This window comes from Octopus bimaculoides, chromosome 7, assembly GCF_046866305.1.
Source record: "Octopus bimaculoides isolate indiv1 chromosome 7, ASM4686630v1, whole genome shotgun sequence".
NCBI classification, from domain to species: Eukaryota; Metazoa; Mollusca; class Cephalopoda; order Octopoda; family Octopodidae; genus Octopus; species Octopus bimaculoides.
In genome coordinates, this window is record NC_142934.1 from 90,815,716 (window position 1) to 90,832,958 (window position 17,243).

The 17,243-nt window shown below is 37.1% G+C and overlaps 1 protein-coding gene across 10 annotated transcripts in view; it reads left to right on the top strand.

The window, feature by feature from the left end:
• Positions 1-13,345: 13,345 nt before the first annotated feature.
• LOC106870574 (uncharacterized) overlaps positions 13,346-17,243 on the top strand; it is a 152,821-nt gene continuing 148,923 nt past the window's right edge. For all 10 annotated transcript variants that reach the window (XM_089355628.1, XM_089355621.1, XM_089355625.1 and 7 more), the window contains exons 1-2: positions 13,346-13,485; positions 15,012-15,136. In XM_089355628.1, coding sequence (XP_089211754.1) covers positions 15,097-15,136 — 40 coding nt within the window. In that variant the 5' untranslated portion in view covers positions 13,346-13,485; positions 15,012-15,096. The remainder of the gene's footprint in view (positions 13,486-15,011; positions 15,137-17,243) is intronic.

Sequence of the window (17,243 nt, forward strand, 5' to 3'; positions counted from 1 at the left end):
TTAACCTTCTTAACAAAAAATTGTACATCACAAGTTATTTCATGTTAAAGTTGTCGTATTTCTGTAATTTCAACCAATCACTGACGTCTATTCAGCTGAATACAGTTACTGCTGTTCGGTGTCAAGTGTGTTATTCCCTGATTAATTATATCATTATTCCCTAGTAAGGGTTTAGGGTTTTAGGGTTAGGGTTCGGGTTTTAGGGTTAGGGTTTTAGGGTTAGGGCTTTAGGGTTAGGGTTGGGGTTAGGGTTGGGGTCAGGGTTAGGGTTAGGGTTATGGTTATGAGTTATAGGGTTAGAGTTAAGGTTATGGCAAAAATAATCATAACCCTAACCGTAATCCTAAAACTAACCCTAACTCTAAAACCCGAACTCTAACCCTAAAACCCTAAAGCTAAAACCAGTACAAACGCACGAACGATGTCATAAATAAGAGTAACACGGGTAGTTGTTGTTGACAAACAACGGGACTAATTTTATTCAAGGGAAAAGATTCCATGACACCGTTACGGCATTAATTGTTTTCACCTCAATAGACGTCAGTGATTGGTTGAAATTACCGAAATACGACAATTTTTTACATAAAATAACTTCGAATACAAAATTTTTTACCTGTTCTATACCACAAAATATACAAATATTCGAAGTTTGAAAGTGTTTCGGTACCAAAAACACTACAAAAAAAATGTTGCCCGTCAAACCCCAAAGATCCACACTTTTTTACGGAAAAGGCCGATAATTAGGAACTCGTACTAAAAGGTCGCCGAAATTTGTATTCGAGAAAGGAAAAACGAAATTAAATTTCTTTTTTTTTTTTTTTTTTTCTTGTATAAATGTAAGAGAGATCGTAGAGGAGTTCAGGGAGTTGATTTTTCGCGAGGAATGAAATATTTTAATGTTTCGAACATATAAAATAATGTTGCATTGAGGGTGAGAATCGAAACCTCACCTATTTAGTTATCAGTTAAAACCACTTCCGGTCGGGCGATGCACCCTGATTATCGATCAATCAGCTTGCAAAAGTATCGCTCCATATCATAAAACTTAATCGAATGTTCTATGATCTTTTCCCTTGCTTTCGTAGTATTAAGGCGAAAGCCCGTCAAGAACAACTGCAGAGGCTGAGAGAGCTACCTGAGAACACACCTCTTACCAACAGCAAGCCAGAGTGTAGCTCTGTATAAAAGAACACCGTCGAATTTTCCTTTATTGAAGTGAAAATAATCCCTCTTCATAATTTGGGACCACTTCTCGAACCTTACTAATCATTGCTACGGACATTAGTTACACTGTCAGCTCGATTCTAATCTCCTACATCTCCACCAGTAATCATTAGAAATTCATTTATATACAATAAATCTTGCAATAATATATTTTATTGTGTTCGCGTCTGTTCAGTATGGAACACCTCACAGCACAGCAGTGAACCCGCGACAATGAGTTTTTAGAGAAAGCGGGGAGACAGCGAAAAAGAGAGAGAGGGTGAGAGATGGGAGAGGGAGGGTGAGAGATGGGAGAGGGAGGGTGAGTGGGAGGAAAATAGAGAGACCATAGAAGAGCTATTGCTTATATTACAAACGCTGTGAATGATAAATAAAGTAAAGGAGTAATGTGGAGGGGTTGCTGTCAGAGAAGGGAAAACTAGTGAGGGATAGTATGAATAACGAGGAAGGAGAAGGGTATAAAATATGAGAGAGGGACGGCCAAAATGTGTAGGAAGAGTCAGGTCAGTTGAAATAGGAGGAGGAGAGTAAAGGTGAGGTAGGAGATAAATGAGAATGCAAAGCAATAAGGAGAATGTGAAAAAGAACATACACAATAAAATATAAACGCATATAAAACAAGGTGAGAAAGACAGGAAGGGAAGGAGAAGAGGGCGAAAGGTAGGGGCAGCAAGCAAATATTGAAGGGGTTGTCCGTAAACAGTTTTCCCATGGTAATTAGGGTTGTGCGTGAAGTGAAATGGTTCCAGTTAAAAATCGAAGCTGATCTGATCATTTGATCCTTCAAGAAGGCCCTATGTATCTGGATTAAAATTTGGATTTGGGAAATATCTAAATCCAAATCTTTCAAAAAATATTGCAACTGTGGAGCTGTTTTTATTGCACGTGTGTGAGGCCAATACACATATGCACATAAACTTTTGATGTGTATATGCACTCGCCTGCCAGCGACTTCTCCCAACAAATAAAATACATCCCTAATACTAGGCTCAAGCAACATATATCTCAAATCATATCACAACGACATGCCAACCATCAGAATCACAACAGACCACACATACACTATACTAGAACCCCGAGAGAACCCAGTACTTAGACTATTTTTCTATGTGGGCAATAAAGAAATAAGAAACGTTAGAACTCCGGGCGAAATGCATAGCGATATCTCGTCTGCCGTTACGTTCTGAGTTCAAATTCCACCGAGATCAACTTTGTCTTTCATCGTTTCGGGGTCGATAAATTAAGTACCAGTTACTCACTGGGGTCGATATAATCGACTTAATCCCATTGTTTGTCCCCCTCTATGTTTAGCCTCTCTTGTGGGCAATAAAGAAATAAGAAGCGTTAGCACGCCGGGAGAAATGCTAAGCGGTATTTCGTCTGCTTTTACCTTCTGAGTTGAAATTTCGCCGAGGTCGACTTTGCCTTTTATCCTTTCGGGATCGATAAATTAAGTACCAGTTGCGTACTGAGTCGATCTAATCGACTGGCCCCCTCCCCAAAAATTTCGGACTTTGTGCCTCGAGCAAAAAGTATATTATTACAATATCATCTGATCTGAACTATTGACTTTGATTTTTAAAAACATCTTTTATCTCATTATTCTATTTATCTATCTATTTATTTATTTATTTATTGCCTTATTTAATTATATTTTAGACTTTTGTATTTTTGCCGAGGTTCAATTAGTTCATTTGCCGTTTTGTGAAGTTCAAATACGTAAACTTGCCAATCTTAGGATGCCAAAATACTGTTTTAAGCGCGTTTGTTTGTCTTAACTTTTGTTTATTTATTTATTTTACTTGTTTCAGTCATGTGACTGCGATCCTTGAAGGGTTTAGCCAAACAAATCGACCCCCTGTACTTATTTTTAAGTGTAGCATTTATTCTATCATTCTCTTTTGCCAAACTGGTGAGTTACGAGGATGTAAACAAACCAATACCAGTTGTCAAACACACAAAGGCACGCACGTATGCATACAACATACATACATACGTACATACATACCTATAACTATATCTATATATATCAATCAATTAATCTATACACACAAACACACATTCTTGTAGTTGTTTCAGTCATTTGACTGCGGCCATGCTGGAGCACCGCTTTTAGTCGAACAAATCAGCCCCTGGATTTATTCTTTGTAAGCCTGGTACTTATTCTATCGATCTCCTTTACCGAACCGCTAAGTTACGTGGACGTATACACACCAGCATCGGTTGTCAAGTGATGGTAGGAGGACAAACAAAGACACACAAACGTATATATATATATAATATATACGACGGGCTTCTTTCAGATTCCCTCTACCAAATCCACTCACAAGGCTTTGGTCGGCCCGAGGCTATAGTAGAAGACACTTGTCCAAGGTGCCACGCAGTGGGATTAAACCTGGAACCATGTAACTGGTAAGCTAGCTACTTACCACACAGCCACTCCTGCGTTTATATATATATAAATATATATATATATATATATATATGTGTGTGTGTGTGTGTGTGTGTGTGTGTGTGTGTGTGTGTGTGTGTGTGTGTGTATACGACGAGCTTCCACACAGTTTCCGTCTACCAAATTCGCTCACAAATCATTGGTCGACTCGGCACTATGGTAGAAGGCACTCGACCAAGATGCCGCGCAGTGGGGCGGAACCCGAAACCACGTGGTTGCAAAGCGAGTTTCTTAACCACACAGCCATGCTTACAGCCATAATTAAAAGACTAATCATCGCGGCCACACTCAAATGAAATTAAAAAATCGTGTATGTTTTCGTAGTTGTGTTCATAATCGATCGCATTTTTAAACAAAATTTTAGGGACTAAATCTCAGTCAGCTCCTATACTCAGTTTATCAAAGTTGGCTGCAAAAACTGAAATATCGTCGACAGATGCACAAAGGGTGACTGAAACTACTAAACAAGTTTTGAAAGATATAAGGAATAACGATTTATTGGCAATTTTCTGTGATGATATTGTACCGCTGGCATGAACTCACTATTTCGCACCAGTATCTGTTTTCCTACCAAAGTGAAAGGACCCTAAGTAAAAACTGGAATGGGTAATGAGGAAGATGTATTAGAAGAGACCATTACAGATACTTTGCCTTTTTTAGCTTTAGATAAATTAATCCTTTCTGAAGATCAAGACTTTGATTCAGGGGAGTTACAAGATATATAAGAAATATTTAATGCTGGATACATTGCTTCTGAGGGCAATTAGCAAATTTTATTAAGAAGAGATACGAAGATAAGTCGATGACACTAATTCTTTGATAGTTCATCTTTCGGCGATTGAAGTTTCTAACGACAGAGATTTCTGATATTTAACTGACATCACTGACCATCTGAAGGAAAAAGTAATCGATATCAAATATCTAGTATCAGAGATTTGTACAATATGCCAACATTTACTGGTAAATACTGTGCAATCTGCTCCGGCTGAACGAACATTTATTCAAGCCAATTGATTAAAGATAAAGTTTTGCCTTCGGTCCAGAATGACGCAATAGCGATTCAGTTCTCTAACCAGACTTTCGTATCATAGAAAATAAAAACAGACAAATAACTCTAATTACAGTGGCATCGAAATTTACTTCATGAAATGAGAATCAACCAAAGAATTTTGGCAGATTCTGACTAGCAGGGTGGAAAATTGAGGTAAAACACAAAGTTTTATAATTACGACTGTTTTTTCACTGGCAACCTATAATTGAGGTTTTACACCACATAATTACAAATTTCAATCAATGCCTTCCAACTCTTCCAGTCATGAAGTAACACGTGTTACAATAATAGAAAAATCATTCATTTTGTTTTCCGTATCCGTCATTACGGTCGATAACATCTTTTAGCATTAATTTACCCTTTAAACACAATTTTAACGTATAGACGTTAACAAATTGTCTTATAGCATGTTAACATTTATTTTTATATAATTCCACTACCAAAAAATATTGTATTTCATGGCATCTAAAACATATTTTCTCTCACCAAGTCATCTCCAACAACGGTGGTAGCGTTGCTAAATACGCATTTTTGCCTCTGGGCTTCGTCAGTAGCAAGTACTTACTGGCCACCTCAAGACAAAATCCGTCGATTTTCGTCGGCTACCGATATATTTTTGTGTGCTTTGTAACTCTGTATGTCTATAATAAATACTATCTCAAGATGAATACCGCAGATAATTATGTTTTCCGTGATGTATCAGATTAAGTATGATACACAGATTGCTATTTTAAACTAATACTGCTTCTGTTGCGCATAACGAGTTCTTATCCAGCCTGTCGGCTAATTGTAACACCAGTAGCTTTTCAATCACTGTTTTACTATATCGCTAACAACGAAATTTGGCCTAGCATGCAGTCGCTAGTGGATGCTTGCTACTGATGAAACTCAAAGAAGCAGAGATACGCATCTAACAACGATGCCACAGCTACTGGATGATTTTCGTTCGCTCTTGATATATTGCTATGCTTTCAACACTCTATGCCTACTCTTACGTTTGACTCCATTTCTTAATTTATATATATATATATATATATATAAAAGAATAAGGATTTGAAATCCGAGCAGGTACCTTATTAGCTCTCTGATATAAACCGCGTTGAATGATAGGGTGCATACAAAATTGTCTAAGATAAACAGTTAAACAGTTCTTCGTTCCAGAGTTTGAAATATATAATCAAGACATCATAAAAAAGAATGAAGAATTATACAACTTCAAAAATTGGCACCTATGGCAAGTGTCAGCCTTGTGGGTGGTTTGGTAGACAGAAACTAAAAGAAGTCCGTCGTATATATATGTATATATATATATATATATATATATATGTATATATATATATATATATATATATATATATATATATATATATATATATATATATATATATATATATATATATATATATATATATATATATATATATAATTGTTAAAGAGGACAACAAACGTTAAGGCAAGGCAAACATCTCAAGTCATATACATGATTATTATTATTATTGGAAAAAATTCAGTCTTACAGCTGTTTCTGGGTCATCCCATACTTTGGGATATCCCAGAAACAGCTGTAAGACTTTGAATTGTTTCCAATAATAATAATGTATATGACTTGAGATGTTTGCCTTGCCTTAACGTTTGTTGTCCTCTTTAACAATTATATATCCGCTGCATCGGAAATCTGCAATGGCTTCTTAACTACCGTCTCGGCTATAACCTTGAAGCCCTAGTAATCTGTTACAGCACTTACCTAGTGTACCTAATCGTTTAGATCACTTGTGAAGTAAACCTCCATATTTTGTGTATATATACAAATATATATGTGTATGTGTGTGTGTGTGTATTTGGGTGTCTGTGTTTGTTCCCCCACCATCGCTTGACACCGATGTTGGTGTGTTTACGTCCCCATAAATTAGCGGTTCGGCAAAAGACACCGATAGAATAAGTACTATGCTTACAAAGAATAAGTTCTGGGGTCGATTGTTTTCGTCTAAAGGTGGTGATCCAGCATGGCCGCAGTCAAATGACTGAAATAAGTAAAAGAATAAAAGAATATGTTATTTTCATTAAATTCCAGCCCTGGAATACACACACACACACACACACACACACACACGACGACACCAGTTTTTTTCTATTTGTTGATTGTCACACTGTAGATATACCGTTCATGCGCAGACATCTTTCTCGAGTCTAGAAGCTCGTTAAGTCGGAACTTGTCTCGATGTATGTGGCTTTTAAGCGACTGGGAGTACAAAACAATCTCCTCAATTTGACGCCATCCAAAATTGGTTTTTAACATAGGCACAAGGCTTCCAGTTTCATGGATGAATTTAATTGATTGAAACGGCTGAGTAACCATCTGATACCCTATTTGATGCGTAAAAGAATTACGGGTATATGAAACGTACTCCAATTTCAGTGGCATACCATATGTAGAAGAAAATTAAATTACGAATTAAAAACAGCTTTGGTTATGTAAACATTACTACGGTCGCACATACATACACGTACATGTTTCGTTTATATGTCATATTTGCTGCGGGATAGCCCCCGGGGAAAGTTCCCCAACCAACGCCGAATGTTAAAGAACCCCTGAATGTCACAGACTAGGTGAGATAACTCGCCCCGGAATCAGCAAATGGATTTCTCTATATTTACATATCAGTCACAGACCAGCGATTCACTTCGTTTGGAGATGATCCGAGAACATGGTATTGATGGGCCATAATAATGGCGAAATATCGATATCTATCATTCTCAGTGATTCCGAAGCGAGTTGTCTCACCTGGTATGACATTCAGAGGTTCTTTAACATTCGTTGTCATTTGGGAAGCTTTCCTGGGCGCTATTCCGCAGCAAATGAGGCATATAAACAAAACGTATACTATGAATGTGTGACCAATAATGTTTACATTTTTCGGTAAGAAAGTGCGTCTTTTATGCCACCAAATACAGGGCATATTTTATCGAACTAAAAAAGAAAAATCGATTTTCATGGTATTTGAACTCAGAACATAAAGGGCAGAAATGGAATATCGCGAGACAAGAGCTGTTCGATGATCTAGTTCAATCATGAGTCAAGTGCAACCCACAGGACTTGCTGAATGGCCTGCCTATAAAAACGAAAAATCACTGTTGATGATCCATGTCTCATCCGGCCCGCTTCTCGTAAAAGATTGCCCATGCTTGATCTGGATGTTGCCAAAACACAATCCTTCATCATTTATTGCATGATATAGGTTTCAAATTTAGCACAAGGCCAGCAGTTTCGAGGAAAGGGATAATTTGGTTTCAAATTTTGGCGCAAGGCCTGCAAGTTTGGGACAGAGGGAAAGTCGATTAGATCGACCCCCCAGTGCTCAACTGGTACTTATTTTATCGACCCCGAAAGGTTGATAGGAAAAGTCAACCTCGGCGGCATTTGAAATCAGAACATAAAGACGGACGAAATGCCGGTAAGCATTTTGTCCGATGTTCTAACGATTCTGCTAATTCGCCACCTTGCATCGACTTAACATTATGCTATAAATAAAGGCGGCGAACCGGCAGAATCGTTAACACGCCGGGCAAAATGCTTTGTAAGCCTAGTACTTATTCTATAGGTCTCTTTTGCCGAACCGCTAAGTTACGGGGGCATAAACACACCAGCATCGGTCGTCAAGCAATGTTGGAGGGACAAACACAGACACACAAACATATACACATACATACATACATATATATATATATATATATATATATATATATATATATATATATATATATATATATATATATATATATATATATATATATATATATATATGTAAGGGACGACCGTGCGAACTCATAAAAGGAGCAATGGTGACGAATGGAAAAACAGAGGACTCCTTTTATTTAAACGCGTCACACGGTCGAACACACAATTATATATCGATGGATGATATACATGATATGTTATGCGACGATAACATAGATGACCAGTAATGAAAGACCACAACCGAATAAGATGAATAACAGAGATATTTATTATGGCGTTAAAGTGTATGTCTGTGTGTGAGTGTGAATGCGACATATAAGAACATAATCAAAGACAGGCCGTCATACAAAGAAAAGTGTGTATGTGAGTGATACATGTGTGTATGAGTGTTTACAGCAGATAGAAAGAGAGTCAATAACACGTGAGCAATTATACCAGTTGTTTAGTACACTATAGGAAAAGTTCTGTATGTGAAAGTGAGTTGGCTGAGTGTGGCAGTGCTGATCACTAGTTGTGATGTCGTGGCATCGATGCCGGGCCGTTATTCTTGTTATACAGATGTTCGTCGCTGGCTGAGAATTTCTTGTCTGTTTAAGAACTCTTGTCTGTTTATTTACCGTGGTGAAGCTGAGTCACCTAACAGAATCGAAGAGAGAGATGTGCCGCGGTAGTTTGGTGTGGTGTACATAGTAAGTCGTGTTGACGCTGGTGGAGATTGATGCTCGGTAGTAGTAATCGTAGAATCGTGTTGGTCATGACGATGATGCTGGATAGTAGTCGTAGACTCTTGTTGCTGATGTGGCGACGGCGGTGGTCATCGTTGACTGGACGAAGCTGTTGAAGTGGTCGCTGGAACTGCTGCTGCTGTCGTGTGGTACACGGAACAGTTCTCAAAGAGAAACTGGACCGAGACAAATTTGGCCGCCGAGTTAAAGCTATTTATAACAAACTATTGGCTCACCAGATGGTAGAAATATACTCTATCACGTGACCTTATTAGGGGCTGTGATTGGTCAGTTTGCGTTCTGGCGGGAACGGTTCGAAGAAGTTACCGATTCGAATAATGATCAGTCACGTGATGACAAGGTTAATGTTTTCCCCTACGTTCGCGTTTATTTATATTTAAATGAGAAGAATGTATGTAATGGCGATAGTAGTTTTGTATCTAGTGACGATAGGTAGTTTCACTACATATATATATACGACGGGCTTCTTTCAGTTTCCGTCTACCAAATCCATTCACAAAGCTTTGGTCGGCCCGGGGCTATAGTAGAAGACACTTGCCCAAGGTGCCACGCAGTGGGACTGAACCCAGAAATGGAAGCTGCTTTAACCCATTAACTGCCAAATTCTTTTATTCATATTCTTCGTCTTTGCCAGGTGTCTTAGGAGTTAAAATAATAGATACTATTTAACTTTTCTTCGTATGTGAATTATTTCGGAAATTATAAATTTTTCGAAAAGTCCCAAATGGGGATCGCTGAAAAAACGCATATTTGTCCTTTTGTATTCAATTACAATAATAAACATTTTAGTTTTTTTTTTTTTTTTTTTTTTTGAAACTATAGAATCAAATGCGAATGTGTATGAAATATCAATGAATAATATAGATGGGAAATGCAAAAAAAAAGAGGTAAAAAACGTTTTCAAAACAGTTAATATTTTTGTAGTTCAAAAATTGCAATTTATGAAATAAAATGTCCCTTAGAATTAGCCAGCGCTAATAATGACAAACTTTTACTACTGAATATTGTTAAACACACCTCTGCAAATGCAATGTGCATAAGCAATTCATTTTAAATACAACGAACAACCGACATTGAGACTGTTTTTAGCAGATCCCCAAATGGGGCTTATGGCAGGTAATGGGTTAATCAGTTGTGTGTCGACTTACCGAGCTAAAAACATTTTGCTGTTCATATTGCGTACAGATGTTGTGCAACATCTCTGAGTCAAGTTTATTTAATTCATAACTGGCGAACAAGTAAACAAAAATAGATAAATGGCTGTGTGGTAAGAAGCTTGCTTCTCAACCACATGGTCCCAGGTCAGTCCCACAGCGTGGAACCTTGGGCAAGTGTCTTCTACTACAACCTCGAGCCGACCAATGCCTTGTGAGTGGATTTGGTAGAGGGAAACTGAAAGAAGCCCGTCGCATATATGTATATATCTATGTGTGTGTGTCTGTTTGTTCCCCACCACCACTCGACAAATGGTGTTGGTGTGTTTACGCCCTCATAATCTTGCGGTTCGGCAAAACAGACCGATAGAATAAGTACCAGGCTTTAAGAAATAAGTCCTGGGGTAGATTTGTTCGACTAAAGCCCTTCAAGGCAGTATCCCAGCATGGCCGCAGTTAAAAATGACTGAAGCAAGTCAAACAGAAAAGATAAAATAAATAAATAACGTTCCAATGAGCCTCTATATCAGCGGTTGTCAACAGCGGCTCCCAGGGCCGCACGCGGTCCTCAAGCACCGTTTCGGCGACCCTGACGGTCTTCTCTCTATAAATATTTTTCTTTCATTGACTTGTCTTCTACTTTTTGTGGGGTGGCTCCCTAAAAAAGCTCCAGATTTTAGATTTGACCCGGATATTAAAAAGGTTCAGAACCGTCGCTGGACCTGCTGGAAATAACAGCTAAATGTCTCTCTCATATTGCACCATGCCATTCCTTTTTAATTTCGGTAAAATGCATGCAATTTGAGGGGAGGGGGCAAGTCGATTATATTGATCCTTAGTACTTGACTGGTACAGATGAATTCACGGACGTTCATACATATACACCTACCGCGTGGTTTCTTAAAAAAAGATCCGTTTGCAATCTCATAGTTCTAGGTTCGATCCCATAGCACAGCAACTGGGGTAGGCAAGCATTTTGTTATTATAGACTGAGTTGACTAATATTTTGTAAGCGGAGTTTGAAAGACTGAAAGTGTGTGTATGGTGTGTTGAAGCATTCATTCATTCACTTTACTCAAGACCTTCAAGGTCCTATTGCATTCTCTCTTTTGCCAGCTGGTGTGCTGCCATTTAGAGCGATGATAAGCTGAATTAATTTGGCACTTGTTTTGAGAACTTTCCAAAATCACCACTGATTTTTGCCGGCTCCCGAAAACAGATTTTCTCCTGTGAAAGAAAGCACATATTTAAATAGACAGACACTTTATTTTCTCATTTTGAGAGGATTAAAGAAAGGTTGACTTCGGCGGGATTTGAACCCAGAACGTAAAAAAGCTGGAACTAACGACACAAGGTATTTTATGTAGCACACTAACATTTCTATCAATTCATCTTTGTACGTAAGCACGTACGTACGTACGTTTGTATGTACGCGCGCGCGCGTGTGCTTATATACGCACACACTTTCCAACATACCTATAAACATACGTGCATACCTAAATACATTTGCATGCTTGGGCGTGGCCAGGATTTCAACGAAGGGGTCTCATTAAAATGGATCCACCATTAGCCATCTGATTTTCGTTTGTATGTAGATTAATGTGTGCGTGTGTATGTCTGTAAGTATGTGTGTATGTATAAATTTGTGTGGGTGTATATATGTCTATAATTGTGAGTGTTTAATCATACGTCGCTCGTTGGCGTATTCGTCCGAACTTGTCGACCCCACTCAGGTTACGGGTGTGTGTGTAAATATGTTATTGCTGTTGTTTATATCGTACGTTATTTCTTTATATTTCGTAAATGTAGTAATCCAGCAAATAAAGACGAGAATATACGTCACCAGAGTGAAATAAGTAGTGATATGATCCACTAAATACCAATGACGACTGTGTCCCAGTATGGCCGCAGTCCAATGACACGCAAACCGGCAAAGGAATACATTATCCACCGATAGTATCCTACACTAAACACACGGATGAGTCTCTCCTCGATTAATCAAGTATTTAACGGCTGTATTCCCTGACACCAACTGAACACACACAAAGCAGATACCTCGCAGCAAAACAATTAATTGTTTGATATGAGTAAAAGCATGAAGGAAATACTAAACACGCTCTCACGGATACAGAGAAAATATTACGAAAGACTGTCAGAAAGAATGAACGAAAGAAAGAAAGGAGAAAAAGGTTTGGTTAAACAAAAAGCTGTCACTTATTTCACGCACATGTACGCAGGAAGGCAACTGCACCATCATAAATACAGATGCACTTCTAGATATGAAAATAATAATAAAGATAAATGTAATTTTCAGTATGCAATGTGGTAGAGTAATTAAAATGATCATCAGTAAAAACAAAAAAAAAAAACAAAGAAAAATCACCCACTCAGGTTTAAAAACAAGATTGAAACACTTTTGAGAGTGATATATTAACAATATGAGATAAAGTGAGTGAGTGAGAGAGAGAAAAAGATCGAGAGAGGAAGGGGTGAGAGTGGACAGTAGTGTTGGAAGAGAACATAAATATATTAGTTCAAAGAGAGTAAGTGAAAGGATGAAAGTGAAGAGGAAAGTATATGAATGTGGGTGTGTGATTACTAATTAGAGGGAAAGTAAATGAGTGGCAGTTGGAAATGAATATGACAATTAGATAGGCAGAAAGTATGAGAGTAAGCTTGATAGAGAGACAGTTGGACGTGAGTGAGGATTTAAATGACAGAGGTAGATACTGTATGAGGGAGTGACGGAGTGTTTACTTCCTTAAGTGACAGAGTGTAAGTGAGAGAGTGAGTAAGAGCTTCAGTGATAGAGAGGGTGATAGTGAGTGAATGAAAGATTGCTAAACAGAAATTGGGGGTGAGGGAGAATGTACGTATGAGTGAGTGAAAGGTAGCTAGAGAGTAAGAGGAGGAAGAGTGTATGTATATGAGTGAGTGAGCAAGTGAGTGAAAGGTAACTAGATACAGAGAGAGGGGGAGTGCGTGTGTACGAGTGAGTGAGTTGGCAGACGACAATTTGGGAAAGCCAAGCTAACCAAAAGCATAAAATCGAATTGAAAAGAAAATAATTTCACTAAATGAAGAATATATTTCATCAAAGATGGTATTTTTCTTTATCTGAGGTAATTATCTACTACTACTTCTATTAAAAAAAGAAATTTAACGATGGTAAACAGCTTCCAAAAGACGAAAGACATAACGTGATTTATTTTTAAGAAACAGTAGCAGGAAATATTGTGTCGTGTTCGAAGGTAGCCAAGTGGCTGCTAAAATGAACAAAAAACATTACAAAACCTTCCCACTTTTTATTTATATACTCATTATTATTATTATTTATTATTACTGCTGTAATATTTATTCTGTAGCTGTAGATATATATCAATACCTGCATCAGCTCAATGCAACAACAACTTCTACCAACTTGTACCATTACCTTTATTGATTCTGATAATTATTGTTGTGAATCTGTGTGTGTTTGTGTGTGATACAGAAGCCGGTTATTATAATCTCAGATACCTTTATTGTTTTTGATATATAATTATTGTTGTGTGTGTGTGAGAGAGAGTATATGTGTGTTTGTCTGTGCTTTTGTGTATTATGTTTGCGTGTGTGTGATAACATTATCTCGGATAATATTATCAACCAGTTATTATTATCTTAATTAGTATCAAATTATTCGCTTAATGTTATCGCCAGCCCCTTATTTATGGGCTGGTAATAACAGTAACACAGAGGAACCTGAATATAATTTCGGATAATGTTATCCACCGGATATTGTTATCGAAATTAGCGGGGTCAGAAACTATTCACTTAATGTTATCGGCAGCTGGTTATTGCTATCGAAAAGTCTTCATTTCAAAGTGATCACAGTTCGAAGCTCACGCAGTATGTATGTACATATAAATATATGTATGTATGTATATGCGTATATTATGCTACACACAATGGTTATGGTATGTATACACTTCCCTCGTTGGTTCACTCGAACGCAAAATATACACACATATAAATATATACATCTACCTATTTGTCACCTGTGTGTGTGTGTGTGTGTGTGTAGGTGATCGTCAGCATGTCCTTAGCTATAAGGAAACACTGATAGCCATATATATACGTGACTTGATCAACGATGAAAGGATACAAAGACATTTTATGACTGACACCCAGCCAGGTGTTTAGAATTGGATTCAGCATTCATTCACACACACACACACACACACACACACACATGCACGCACGCATGCGTACCTACACGTACATACACACACACATACATACATACGTACATACATACGTACATACATACGCACACATGTATATACATTATATTAAATATATATATATATATATATATATATATATATATATATATATATATCACACACACACACATATATATATGCTACAATGTATGTATAATTTTCCTACTTATTCTTTCTCATAGTCGTCGTTTCTAGATTTTATTTTGATGTGATTCTACCATGTGTGTGTGTGTGTGTGTGTGTGTGTGCGTGTAGATAGATAGAGAGGCAGACAGATAGATAGATAGATATTGGCCTCTTTTTTTTATTCCGTTACTCTTAAACCTGTATGTATATATATATTATTAATATATCTCATTATATATACCTGTTTATTTTCTACAAAGGGACAGATGTAGTAGCAGCGATTAAAGGATTTACCTTTTTTTTTTAATCTGGTCACACTTGACAGAGGATCTACTTAACCAAATCATGAACAAGTGCAATAAATGTGGAAAACCAGTTTATTTTGGTATGTCACTTAAATATATATATCCATTGGTGTTCACTGTTTTTCTTTATCTATCTGTCTGTCTGTCTATCTATCTATCCTTCCTTCCGTCCGTCCGTCTGGCTGTCTGTTTATTTATCTATCTGTCTGTCTGTCTATATATCTATCCATCCATCCTTCCTTTCTTCCTTCCTTCCGTCCGTTCGTCCGTCTGTCTGTTTATCTATCTATCTATCTATATCTATCTATCTATCTATCTATCTATCTATCAATATATATATATATATATATATATATATATATATATATATATCTGTCTCCTTGCCTACCTCCCTGTCTATCTATCTATCTATCTATCTATCTATCTATCTGTCTGTCTCTGTCTGACTGTTTATCTATCTATTTGTCTGTCTGTATCTGTGTGTGTGTGTGTGTGTGTGTACGTATTATATGTTTTCATTCATTGTTTCATTGTCATTGATACTCAATCCGATATTTATATAAAAGTGCTGGAATCACTTTACTTTATTTAACGCGTTTTGGGGATGGAAAAGCATGAACATCACAAGTTCTCTGTTTGCTCTCCTATAAATTATTAAATCTTATGTTCCATACTCATGCCAAAACGAAAATCAATACGATGTGTGTATGTGTGTATATGAATTATGTAAGTGCATGTGTCTATCTGAGTATATCGGTGCATGTATATGCATGTATATCTCAGCAAATGTGTGTGTGTCTTAGTCAATGTGTAAGGAAGTATGCGTGTGTGTTTATTAACGGATCTGTACTTGTATATTATAGTGAATGAACGGGGTAGTGTGTGTGTTTGTGTGTGTATATCTTTGTGTTATGTGTGTGAGTGTTTGTCTATTCGTATGTTTCTGGATACACGAGAAAAAATATTTAGTGTGTTCGTAATAAATATGTATTTAATTGTGTCTCAGTGCTCGTTGACCACAGAATGCTGCATTCTATCACCACACACACACACACACACACGCACACAATAACACACACACACACATTCCGGTTACTTTCAACCACATTCTTTTCTCAATCGACATAGAATTTACGCTTTTTTTTTCCAATCGGAGAAGTGTTTTCCATAAACTTTAAATTCATTACAATATAACTAATATTAGAATTATTTTAATGAATTATCGCATAAAAATTTGATGTATGAAGTGGATTTTTTTTTTTAATAATTTAGAAGTTGGATGTAGATATTTGAGGTTATTTAGGTTGTGAAAATGGATTTGTTAGATCTTGGACAGTTATGGCATTAGAAGATTAAGCAAATAAAATAACTTTGGTCAATATGTAGATTTCCACTTAGTATTTGATAAGGTTTATTTATCGATAAAAGAATTGAAAATACGTGCGCGCGGGCGCGTATACGTGTGTGAGTGTGTGCGCACGTGTTTACATTTGTGTGTATGTGTGTGTTTGTGTATGCGTGTGCGCGTGTGTGTTTAAGGTCTGTTATAGATGACAGGAAAATCATTTTAATTATTTGCACAAGACCTGGAAAATCTGTAAGAGACATAGGTATAAATCGATTTACCTCCATACTCTCACTCAACCTGCTAGAAATAGCAGCTGAATATCCCCTCGCCTCACCATGCTACTGTCTTGAAAAGAGGACAGTTCTGAATACAGAATGGTAGGGAACGGGAAGAATGAAAGAAGGATTAAAACAGAAAAAGGATGCAATGCACATTGTCTGGGAAGCAAATGGTCATAGACTTGCTCCTCAACCAAGGCGAATCTGGATCTACACAATCTGGATCTTATTCTGTTAAATCTCAACGGAACTACTTTTAGATTTATTTTATCGACATAGCTACACAAGTGTGACCCTTGACTTTGTTTCCTCATAACTTTCTAATAAATGGATATTTTTAAATGGAATTTTCTATAAATACGTTTCAGATGGTATAGATTATGATTATATCGGAATTTACTGTAAAAAATTTTATTGTGTGTGTGTGTATGTGGGGTGGGGTGGGGGTTGGATAATTCACACATCTCGTCTTTGTTTCCTCATACGTTTTGACGATGTAGATTACAATTATGCTGAAAAATACTTTTGAAGGCCATCATTTCATTTCTGGAATTTCTTAAA